At 34.2% G+C, this 12,980-nt stretch overlaps 2 protein-coding genes across 7 annotated transcripts; one reads left to right on the top strand and one right to left on the bottom strand.

Moving 5' to 3' along the window:
• Position 1: 1 nt before the first annotated feature.
• On the bottom strand, positions 2–2,033 carry LOC116343662 (zinc finger protein 569-like; the record flags this gene model as incomplete). The annotated part of the gene is made up of 4 exons (XM_031771867.1): positions 1,335–2,033; positions 486–1,272; positions 99–426; positions 2–38 (listed from the first exon to the last, which is right to left on the bottom strand). Coding segments are annotated over exons 1-4 (1,281 nt in total), but the record flags the coding sequence as incomplete, so codon positions are not given.
• On the top strand, positions 1,724–12,665 carry LOC116343752 (carnitine O-acetyltransferase-like). Of its 6 annotated transcripts, none has more exons than XM_031771971.1 (9): positions 1,724–1,905; positions 5,645–5,696; positions 9,164–9,862; positions 9,937–10,108; positions 10,229–10,465; positions 10,545–10,587; positions 10,690–10,815; positions 11,625–11,747; positions 11,831–12,665. In XM_031771971.1, exons 2-9 carry the CDS (start codon positions 5,661–5,663, stop codon positions 12,390–12,392), a joined length of 1,998 nt encoding a protein of 665 aa, XP_031627831.1. In that variant the 5' UTR covers positions 1,724–1,905; positions 5,645–5,660; the 3' UTR covers positions 12,393–12,665. The 6 variants fall into 6 exon arrangements, with proteins under 6 accessions (XP_031627831.1, XP_031627833.1, XP_031627834.1 ...); XM_031771972.1 differs by lacking the exon at positions 1,724–1,905 and adding an exon at positions 2,251–2,326; XM_031771968.1 differs by lacking the exon at positions 1,724–1,905 and adding an exon at positions 5,133–5,418.
• Positions 12,666–12,980: the final 315 nt, after the last annotated feature.

Raw genomic sequence — 12,980 nt, 5'->3', positions numbered from 1 at the left:
AAATTTTACACTCGTACTTCTTCTCCAAAGAATGAGATCTGAAATTATTTTTAAAATATGAATAAAAAAAAACATTTCTCTAATTGTGACAAACCTACTGCATATGAGATCGTAGTAATGCAACGCTGGTGAATCTTTTGCCACACTCGCTGCACACGCACATTTTCTGCGGTGGTTTGCGCGTAGTTTTTTTCGGTGGTGTATATTTTCGTCGTGATTGTCCAAATCTATTTGGCAGATGCCGTTTTTTGTGTAATTTCAAATGAACTTCCGTCTTGAATTTGTTATGACAGACATCGCAAGCAAATTCACGTGACGCAATGTGAACGGATTGATGCTGCCTTAAAATCGACAATTGTGAAAATGTTTTTTGACATGTTGTGCATGTATGTTGTCTTTCCTGTCGATGAAAAACCCGAATGTGACCTAAAAGTCATCGTAAACTATTAGAGAAAAAAAGATTGACAGTATTTGCAAAGACTTACGATCCAAGTTGCTTTGGCTTGTGTACCGTTTTTGGCACATCGAGCATTCATAGTTTTTTGTGCCGGAGTGTGTTTTATGGTGTGCATTCAAGAGATATCGTTTGGCAAACCATTTATTACAAAGCAAGCACTGATACCGATTTTTGCCGTGTGTTTTTTTATGCTTATTGTACTCGGAATGGATGTCAAATGTTTCACCGCACGTATCACATTTGAATGGTATTTTCACATTTGGTGATGATGCATTGTCCGATTTCACGCTGAACATATCCTGGTCGCCATCCGATTCTTTGGCACTCGGCATTGAACCAACACTATCGAATTTTTCAGTTTCCACAGTTTTTTGACTGATTTCCATTGCATTTGATTCGACATCATTGTTTGATGCTTCAAATTGTTGATTTGCCACCGATGATACAAACTGATTGCCATTGGCAACTTGATCGCACTCAACATTCTGATCTAAGTACACTATCTCTTCCATAAATTGTTCTTCCTCTTCTTCTTCGCCGCCGTCCTCTTCGATTATCGCTTCACCATCATCCATTGCAAGTAACTCGGAACTGTATCCAAAGCTACTTTCATCGTCACTGTCAAAAAAACTCGACGATACTACTTCTTTATGTGCCACTGACGCCGATTTCATTTGTGTATGCAGTGATTTTGTAATCGCTTCTCGCAATTTTTGTTCCATGTATTCGCACTGAATCTTAAAATTGTACGCCAAATTGAGTTTTTGTATGCAATTCTTACAAATGTATTTCGGTAATAGGTCATCATGTTCGATCTAGTGAGGCGAAAATTGTGGTTAAATACGAAAATACGCTCAATGGTATCTATGATACTTACAGTTACATCGGCACACGCTCGTAATTTCTTAACAATCGTTTTATTATCTGCATCAAGCAGAAAATGTAGATCGTTTGATCGTTGATTACAACAAATTCGGCAAAGTTTTGATGAATGTATTGTGTCCATGGCGACTGTAGTTTCTATTTTCGTTCTAATGTTTTGTCTACGATCGAGTCGTTCATGTAAATCATGTCGACTTGTTTGAAACACAACAATAATCGGATGTTCTTGTTGTTATTCTGTCATTCCAATGCACACACACAGACGCACACATGCAAGTGTTGTCAAATGTTGTGTCTGTGAGCGAATGGTGTGCCCGATGCGATGCGAATGATTCGCTGTTCGGTCGGTGTTTAGTTTTGACATACGCTCAATGTTATTGTTTCATTCTGTTGTCGTATGAATTGAGCTAGTTTAACTAGTCTGAGAACACACATCTCATAATAATAGCGATAAAAATCAAGTTGCGTATTTTTAGTTAACTATTATCGTTGTCCATTCATATATAAAGTTCCTGGTGTTTGATTTGCCGATTCAGTCGTTTATTATTCTTCAGATTGATAAATTGGTAAGTGCCAGTCCGCCGCCCATTCCAAAATCCAAGTCAAACCGAGAGAAGGTCACCGAATATATCAAAAGTGAAAGTGGTTGCATTCGTTTTCGTTGCTTTTCTTTTGTCGATTCGCATGTAATTGATAAATTTTATCATCAGAGTATATTTAGTCGGTGTTTAAAATTCGCAGTGAAGCGCATGTTTTCGTTGTTGTGAAAACAATCAATTTTTTTTTATTGATAACAAAAAATTGTGTGAAGTAGTAAATCAGTGTGATTCATTGAAAGTATTTATCAGATAATTGAGTTTATTAATAAAACTAACCGAAAGCGACCTGTTGTGTTGATCAATTTGTGTGATTTTTTGGACTACATCCAAATACTTGAACTTTGTTCGCTAATCATAATTGCAGTCAGCTTCTATTTTGACGAATTTGGTTCGTATATTTTAAGAATTCAAAGTCGAAATGAAAACTTTGCCGAATCACAAAAGAAATCAAATACACGCTAAATTAATTTGGGAGTGCGAACGCAGTCAGTATAATGCAACTGCTTCACGCACACAACGAGACGACTTTATTCTTTATTCTTTATTCTTTATTAAAAAATGTGGCTTATATGTATACAATGTTATAACATATGATTGTAAACTAATACATTTAACAGCCTTTTAGGCCAATTACAAAACGTATTTTGGCTACTTTATGTTGAACTTTAATGAAAGAAAATAGAAGTTGTGAGAGAGATTGAGCAGTTATATTATGTATAATGTAAAAAGTTAGTTGACAAAGTGTCACTAACTTGTAATTGTTGACACTTATCCTAATGTTAATCTATGCTCACGACTTTGCATACACACAACGTTGATTTGTGTGTATGCATTCATTGTGTGTAAATTGATAGTGTTGTACTATTTTATTTACACTTCCTATTTAGAATAGTTGCATCGATCAACGGATTTTCAATATAGAATACTATTTACTAATGCATTAACAGTCATTTACCTTGAGTTTAAGTCTGCCTTTTTCTATACTAAATGATAATTGTGATTATTGAATTGCATTCATTGCACTTATTTTTTTGAACTTTGCTATAAAACGTGATTATGAATATTGTGGAATGACTTTCGTTATTTTTTTTTTCGACTTATTTCTCATTGCATTCATCAAAAACCATTCCCAAAATTTTTTGCAAATATTCGCCACGCACGCTTATATTCACATAAAAACCGGTTTTCTTGTATTTCAAAAAAGAGATTTTCTCTCATTAAATTAAAATATTTCTTTGTCAAAATGTCAAGTACAAAAACTGATACAAAATATATCGTTCATGAATCAAGTACGTTAAAATTATTCATCTGATTTCTGATTTCTTAAGAAAAAAAGTCAAATCCAGACATGGCACTGGAATTTTTGGCCTTAATACCTGATCTCAGTTGCTACTGGAGTAAGAATGAAAGTGGATTGAGATCAGTGATCCCCAAATAGTCAACCTACAAACAGAGGGTGTGTGAAAATAGCAGCTGAGCGCAGGAAGATGAGCTATTCGAATTGTTCGACAGTATCTCATTAAAATGTCTGTTCAAATCTTTTCTCTAAAGAAAATGTGCACTTTGTTGCTATCATATAATGATACAGCAAAAAAATCCCCAAAGTTAAAAGTCCAAAAAATTGAAAAAAGTCATTTTTTTCAATTCCAAATTCACTTTCTCGTGTTGCCTCTGTTGAAATGTAATTTTCTTGAAATTCCGATACTGTTTCAATGTGTGTGTGTGCGGGGAAGTAATCATATTTTAATATGCAAATTCCGGTAAAATCGGTCACTTGACTGCGAAATGATTTCCTCGTAACAAGTGAAAAATCATTAGTCAAACATGTCATGTTAATGGATAAAATCGGAAATGATTTTTTGATTGCTAATACTCTACGACGCTTAATGTGACCGATTCAAATGAGAAATTCCCAAGAATGATTGGAATGCAATAAATAATAATTTATGTCATATGCTTATGCAATTCGGAATTTGAACTTTGTAAGGATGCGTAATCGATCACGTACAACATGATTTTCATATTTTTCAAATTTCGCAAAAAAAAAGATTGAAAGAAAAAAATCGAATCGATAAGTTAATTATATTAAAACTTCCGTGTGAGATGTTATTTGTTTGTAAAGCGTTGTCATTCAATTTGCAATAGTTGTTTGACAAATAAAATCTAGTTTTACAAAAAACAATTACCGTACATTGTGTAGTAAATACATCGCATGTCATTCGCTTTTGTTTCGGTTTCATTCGTCACAAGTAATGTTTGCTAAATTTGAGATTGGACTTTGTACTTTTAACAAATGATTTATATAAATACACGCGAGTGCTCGAATGAGATTTTCACTAGAAGGGGAAGACGATCGGGAATATCGTCATCAGATGCGTCGAAAATTACCATTTGCGATTTTTTTGGCTTAAAATAAACCATCAACGTATCAACACACCCACAATTTTCAATGGGCCAACGTCAATCGATGTTTTTCGCCAATTGAAAAGAAAAACGACCGAGAAGGGTGAGGGAGGAAAAAAGAGGAATGAGGCAGCGAAGAACGCCATTCTTAAAAGAATGCACAAAAATATTTGTCGTTGAATTATAAATAGAAAAACAACTGGGCCCGCCTAATTTGAGCAAATCGACTGCATGATGCATTTTTCATGAGATATTTTCAAACGAAGACCGTTTCAATTATTGTTGGTGGATTTATTTGAACATTTCAGAAACAACATCGATCTTTTGGAATACCTCACCTTGAATATGCACGTCTTTTGCATGAAATTATTAAAATTGCTGCAATTGTCAAGGATATTGACAAAGAAATTGACCCTTTCAGGAAATTTCTTCCTCTGTTTGACTTTCGTTTGTTATCACTTATAAAATAATTTTGTAATTTGTTTATATTCCAGTTCCGGAATAATAAAATTACACTAACTACACATTATGAATGATAACAATCATTTCGATAGTCACCTGAGCTTATTCACAGAACAATAACGATATGTAATTTGAAATATCAGCGCAAGTAACTTGAGCTGTATTTCAGTCTGGGTTTTTAGTTGTCGTTGCTATTCTCATTGAGCACGTCGTTTACATCTTCTATTTTGTTTTTTTGTTTGTATCTTCATCTCCGTCAATTAAACATTTTTAATTGTTTTTGGTGTTTTTTTTTACAAATTTGTTTTTTGCCACAGTAATTTTCTGTTGATGACTTAACTATTACCATAACATTATTATTATTATATATTGTATGAAGAGTGTGTGTTATTGGCCTTGTTATTTGTTTGAAGACGATTTTAACAATGGTATAAAGTGTAATTCAACTCTTCAGCGGAATTCTCCAAGAAGATCCCGTCTGATGGAGATAAAAATTGCTTGAAATTTCTGGCCGTGATTAAACTCTTTTCAAGTGTATCTCATTTAATTGCAATCTTTATGTGTCTGAACATTATTACATCGATTTAACTGTAGAACAATGCATAAAACACCGAGGTACCTCGTTATTTTCTTTTGCTTGTTTGCATTGTGTTGCTAACCGTGCGGCTCATTTGATTACAATCTTTCACTTTTTTTTCTTGCTTTGAAACCTTTTTTTATCAAACATGCACAAAATTGTTATTTAGCAACAGTGACAAGAATTTTATTTATTTTTATTTTTCTGATTGTATTCATTTTGTGTATTCTTTTTTTCTCTCCCGTTTTTCTTTTGATTTTACAGAGCAACGCTACGGAAAATGTTTCGCTACTCAACGAAATGGATTTCGAATATGGTAAATATCTCAAAGCCCCGAATTAGCAAGCATATTTAATACGCAGCCAAGTTTTTGAGCGAGATAAAGGGAGACTTTGTCAAAAATCATGGCCAAATTAACGATCCCCAAACGGCTGCTATTGCGACAGGCATTTATTTGTATGAAAAACTTTCAAATGAAATGATAATTCAATTTTCCCATATTGCATATAATTGGTTGGATAATATGGATGATTGGGCGAAAAATCATTTTTGTTTACACGATACAATGATCCAAAGTTCAGAAATTTTATAACTGCGCGAAAGAATGTTCAGGTTTAATTCGTATTGATCTGAATGAAGCCGGCCTGTGAACAAGAAAAACAGCCAATTTTGTATAATCATATGCACGAGCCATTTTGACTTGCATATCATTTATTGCAACACCCCAAACTCTAATTTATCTAGAACGCATCGTAAATCAAACTTTGGACTTTTATACAATGCATATTTATGCACTGATCACGCGATACCACTTTGTTTATTGTTTGAAAAACTTAGAAAGACTGAGAGAAAGATAGAGAGAAAAACACTGATTGTCAATTTGCATTCAAGCCCCAATTCAAAACACCACTGTTCGTGTATAAACAACTCGTATAGTCTGTGACGATGCCCAATTGGTGCCCAGAAGTGAAAATTTTTTATGATGAAGTTGCCAAGAATATATTCTTACAAACGACGCCGTGTCGCAGAAAATGTTCAAATTCATATTTGCAAATGCATGAATCAGTTTTTTTTAAATTCGTGTGGTTGCGATGCTTTTGGCGTCTGACGAAGTCATGGCGCTCGTAAGCGATCACTATGTGTATGTATCAATCACTCGCCCAGTACTTCGTACTCACTTGAACTGTTACTATAGCCAGTCGCGATAGTTTATTCGGCGACAGACCTTACAGCTGATCACACCGCTTTTACAGTTTCGGAAAGAAAATATTTTAACCGTCGAATAAAAAAAACGATATAACAAAAGACTTGAATATAAATAATATTGAACTTGTGCTAATTTAGTTTAAAGAAAAAAAGTCGTGTGTAGCGAATTTCTGTTTTTGTTTTCATCGCGAAAAGTTGACCTTTTTCTTTCTTTAAATAAAATTTAGTTTTATTAAACAATTAATACTCAAAATGTGTGTCAAAATGGAATTTTACATAATTTTCAAGCAAACTTGAAATAGTGTTCTTTCGTCGAACTTATTTTTCACACCAAATTCTCAACAGACTTTTTTTAGTGGAAAAGTTAATTTTTTAGAATTTAAGCTATAAACAAAAGACTCAGCCAAAATGTTTTGCCTTCCGTTCGCTTGGTTCGTGGGTGTTTTCGTAAGTTTTTATTTAGTAAAATTTTCTAGTTCGTTTGAGAATCAGTTCTCTCTTAGAAGCTAAGTTCGTACATTGCATATTTTCGAATTCAATGGCGAAGACGACAAAAACTAACTTTTGCAAATCATTTTCAAGATCATATGGTCAACTATAGGAAAAAATTATCCGAAAAATGATTGAAGTTCGCCATTCACCATTTCAACAGCAGAATATATTCGAAACTATTTTTTGTTTTGCAATTTTTAATTTGGAAAAACTCTGGTTTCATTGAAAACGTGTGTGGTTCTTTCTTATGATAAGACGTTCGTTCTCGTTTCCCTTTATAGTTGCAAGGTATACATTCGTACGTCATTGAACATTATTTTGGACATTGTTGGAAATTGTGCACGGTTCATTTGTAAAATGCAATTTGACGTCGATGCGAATCTACACAAAAAGTGTAAATAAATTATCAGTACACGTGCTGCCATGAAGAACGTTTCACTTAATGATCTATAGTTGCATCTTATGCATGTTGCATGCTCACACTATATTGATTGACTGACTGATACATTATGCAGATTGTTGTTTGTAAACAAAAAATCGTTTCCTTTCAATTTACAGTCATACGTAAATTGGATTGCCAGACAATATATTGAACTAACTGGTCAGCTGAGCTGACAGTACGTTAGTCTGGCTAACTTAGCCAGCTAAAATAATAGAAGTGATTGATCATTTAAAACAATAACTTCTATTAGTTCAATATATTGTCTGGATCACTGATACAGACATAAGGACAATAAAAAAAAGAAATGAGAACGGAAAAATAATAGTGAAAAAAACCAAAACAAAAATTGATACAACGAAAAAAAAACACGTACTGAAAAAAATGGAATGAGACAACAAAGTTCATTGAAGTTTGATATAAGCTACAAAATTGATGATAGTTAACAGGGGAATTGTTTGATTTCGGTTCGGTTCTTTGAATGGAATAAACAGTGTTTAAACACGTGGATACTTGCAAGTGAATTGGCTTCCAAAGGAGAAACGATGATTTGCAGCAAATGTCTTTATTAGCTATTGTAATCTTACTATTGAATATCGGGCATATTTCTTAATTATATAATACGGGTCTGAAGTCGACTGTGAAAAAGTTTCCCTTACTAGTGAACGGTCATTGTGTTTTTATGATTGGTAATGTACACTTCGACAAAATAGTGTAGTACAAAATAAATGACCTTTGTTTACACAAAGACATATTTTCTGCTACTTGTCCGCACGAGTAAATTAAATAACATTAATTCCGAAAAATTGGAGTATTAATAACATTGACTTTGGATCATTGATCAAAAATTAATACGTTGAATTCCTTTTCTCCCATTTAATAGTATTCCATTGTTCACTGAACTAGAAAAGAGTTCACATTTTTAAGATGAGGTATTGAATTTTAACGTTATTATTCTTCTAACAACCGAAAATTGTTCGAACGACAAAACTTCGTCACGCTTCAAAGTCAAAATTGAATAAGACACGTGATGTACATAGCACAAAAAGGCTTATTATATGATTGTTCGAATAATATCGCCTCGAACAGACGATAAGACTGCGACCCAGACTCAAATTGAGTAATAATAATTCATTGATTAGCGCTGCATTTTTTGGTTCTATTCATCGTTTTTAACGCAAACACGATTGTTTAGTAGACAATATACCGGGCACGATTTTTTTTTTCATAATGCGATTCGTTCGAAGTTCGAAAATTCTTCGACAGACAAAAAATCTTGAGACAAGAAAACAAACGATGGACTTTGAAAATCGATTCAATTGAACTTTGAGCTGATTTTCATGCGTATAAGAATTGTTCTAAAAATAATGTCATTTGCCTCTCAATCGTGTCGTATCACTTAAACTTGTTTTTGTTATTTTCTCGATATCACGTTCATGTGATGCTTTCGACACACCTTTCACTTGTTACGAATAAATATGAATGTATTTGTGCCTCAGATCATAATACGTCATACACGTTGGCAGTCGGCCAGGTGACAAACTGCGCTTCTTAAGTTTTCTTTGTTGTTTTGTACAATTTCAAAGCGTATTTTTCTCAATATTCGAAACAAATTTTTAATTAAAAAAAAATTTCTTCAAAAATAGAAATCAGGCATACGTTACGCATCGAACGCAATGGGCAAATCAACACCGACGAAATTTGACGCGAATGCAAACATAATGCAAGTGAAACCAATGCGAAAAATGTCAATCCAACAGGAGACAATGTTAACATTGGCTCCAAAGAGGGCACTATCATCCGCACAAGCCATAACTCCATCGAATCCGGATAATTTGCCACATTTACCACTGCCAAAACTTGAAGACACCATGGACAAGTACCTGAAATCGGTTCAACCACTTTTGTCGTCCGAGAAATTCATGAAAACGACGAAAATTGTTGAGGATTTCAAACGTGGAATCGGAGCACAACTTCATGATTTACTTGAGTACAAAGCATCGAAATCCGAAAATTGGCTTGCCGAATGGTGGCTTACCGTGGGCTATCTTTCGTGGCGTTCACCAGTTGTAATTTGGTCAAATCCAGGATTGTATTTACCGACCCGCTTTTTTGAGAATGATTTTCAATGGTGTCGCTTCACAGCCAGATGCATTTGGGCCACACTCAAATACAAACAAATGATCGATTACAATGAAATTCCGACCGAAAAAGCCGGAAAATATCCACTTGATATGAGTCAGTACAAAAAAATCTTTGGCACTTGCCGCATTCCCGCACCAGAAATGGATCGCATTGAATACAATCCAAAGTCGAGGCATATTGTTGTTGCGTTTAAAAATGGTGTACGTTTTTTTTAATTTTAGAGTAAGCAAGTTCCTTGAATTTTATTCATTGAATTCATTTCATCTTTTTACAGTTCTATAAAGTGCCTGTATATGAAGATTCATCTGATAAATTCTTGTCGGAAAATCAGTTGACCGAACAATTGTTGCAGATTTTAAAAGACAGTGGCCACAATGAACAAATTGGCATTATTACAACTGAACATCGTGACACACTTGCTGCTGCTTATGAGAATTTAATACAAGGTACGTTGTTTTCTATTAAAAATTTCGATTTGAACAATCATTTAAATCGAAACTTACGAAGTCTCCAACTGAACCAAAATCTTCCGTTAAAAGTCACTAAAATATGACTCTATTTTACAGACGCAGTCAATAAAGCATCGGTAGATGCCATTACAAAATCATTGTTTGTTGTGTGTTTGGATCAGCCAATTTCGGTGTCAGATCCAAATGATGATTTCAATATGGCTGGATCGCAACTGATTCATGGTGGTGGTTCAAAACAAAATTCTGGTAATCGTTGGTTCAATAAAACATTACAGCTTATCGTGAACCGTAATGGAATCAACGGCATCAATTACGAACATTCCCCGGCTGAAGGTGAGCTTTTATCTTCGTTGGGCCCATGTGTAGTTCATTGAAATTTCACGTCTTTCTCTTGCTATTTTTATTTAAATAGGCCAACCGATTGCTGTGTTAACAGACTTTGTTCTCAAGCACTTGTAAGTATTCAATTGCAACCGAATGTTCTCAATAGATCGAATTAACTTCGATTTGAGTGAAATTATTCAAATAGCTCATATTCAATTTTCTTTTTCGAATAGGAAAGCGGAACCGAGTGAAAATGAAATTATAAATGCACACAGTTATCCGCATCCAACCAAATTACCATTTAATGTATCGGAAAAAACACAGAAAGACATAAAAATTGCTGCTGAAAATATTGATAAGTAAGTTTTCACTCAAACATTTGATAGTCGCTTCGTACAAGCGCACCATCTGTTGACATTTACAAGAGATAATGTCAAACGCTGGAATATATTGGAAAATGAGATTTTGACACATGTGTATTCAAATCGTTGTCAAACCATTCCAAGTGGTAAACGGTTCGCGTAACTAAAAAGTGATCATTTTTTGCATTTTTTATCTTCGAAAAATAACTTTAAATTCTAAGTTTTTCGTTTCAATTGTTACTGTTGTGCAAGTGTATATCGAATAAAATGTCGACATCATCCAAATTAGACGATATAATGAAGCGTTTGTCGAACAATGCAAAAAAATTGGACGAATCAACCAAAACTATCGCAAGCGCAACAACAAGAGTTACTTACGAACTGGCAAAAAGCCAATCGTTAAGTGAAAAATACAATGTCCCATTGGAAAAGTACGAGCAAATCATCGATTTTACACAAAGCATTGTGGACATTTGCTCGAATTATATGCCAGCAGAATCGTCGAATACGGAATATAGTGCTGGTGCGGACGCAATTCAATTCGAACAATTTGAAGCGAAGGCAATTCAGCAATTGGACAAAAATGAAAAAGAAATCGTTAAACTGCAATCACTTCGAGATGTCATTAAACAAGTGGTGGAACAATGATTTTTATTTATGCCAGTCGAAATCTCCATATCCAATTACCAATAACAGCGATAAGACATATAGAAAATTAGGGTTAAGTTAAGGCTGTATGTAAACTTAACCAAATTAATGTGAAAATGTCTAATTTTTTGGGATTTTTGTTCGTTTTTCAATTTCAGAGCTTCAGCAAATCTCGAATTAAATGTTGTACATTTCAAAACGTATGGTAAAAACTTCATTAAATCACAGCGAATGAGTCCGGATAGTTTTATTCAAATGGCAATGCAATATGCTTTTTACAAGTAAGTTTGACTAAATGCTGTAGCATTTTCATTAATGAGATTTTGCGTTGAATTGGATATTAATGAATTGTTTGCTTGCACAGATTACACGGTGAACCGGGTGCCCATTATGAAACAGCTCAGGTGCGAATGTTCATCCATGGTCGAACTGAAACTATTCGTTCGTGTTCAGTTGAATCAGTGGCCTTTGCCGAAGCAATGTGTGATCAACACGTAAGCGATCCGGAAAAGGTTCAACTGCTTCGGGCCGCTGTACAAGCGCATAAAAATTACACTGTGATGGCATCGTCTGGAGAGGGAATTGATCGACATTTGCTTGGACTAAAATTAATTGCACGCGAAAAGAATTTTCCCATTCCCGAATTGTATAGTGACGAAGCGTATGTGAAGAGCACCAGTTTTCGTATTTCAACTAGTCAGGTCGCATCGAATGCCAAGTCATTCATGTGCTATGGTCCAGCCGTTGATGATGGCTATGGCATTTGCTATAATCCACGCAACGATGACATGATTTTAGCTGTGTCAGCCTTCAATTCAAATTCATCAACCAGTGCCAAGGCAATGGGTCAACATTTGAGCGATGCCTTTGAACATATGCACCGCTTACTATCTAAGGCTGGTGAACGTAGATTAAGCAAATTGTGATATCATTACAAAAGATTTTCTCGAACGATTATTATTATAAACAATCCATGGAAACAGTGTTTTTACTGCAACGTTTTGTCATTGCTATTTTTTTAAAAAAACATATCGAATAATTATTTATAGGAAAAGTATTTTACCATGAAAGATGGAGATTTTTGGTTGCTTTGTCTTTGCAATCCTCAAGCACAACAGACACACATTAAATATATATATTTGTAGACAAAAAATAGAAATTGATAAAAACATTTAATAAAGAGATAAGTGACTTTTAAATCGATGCTTTTTTTATATGAAAATGATGGAAGATTTGTGGATTTGAAGACGCATACTAAGTTGTACCGAAAATCTAAAACTTTCCATCGCAAGAACATCGGTTCATTGTATCAAATTACAATTTTCCATAATTACTTTGTGTGCATTTTTTTCTATTTAAAATGATATGGAAGCATCGTCTGCAATTACATTGCTGATAGCTGACCAATAATAATAACAATTGAATCAACACAGCTGATTAAAACACCCTTCAATTGACATAATCGCATGGCATGTGTTTTCCAGATTGCGGGGCGGCTATAATAAATTAATTAA

This window comes from Contarinia nasturtii, unplaced genomic scaffold (assembly GCF_009176525.2).
Source record: "Contarinia nasturtii isolate CC-2019 unplaced genomic scaffold, AAFC_CNas_1.1 Cnas_scaffold_1037, whole genome shotgun sequence".
In the NCBI taxonomy this organism is placed as follows: Eukaryota; Metazoa; Arthropoda; class Insecta; order Diptera; family Cecidomyiidae; genus Contarinia; species Contarinia nasturtii.
This window is presented reverse-complemented; position numbering and strand designations above follow the sequence as displayed.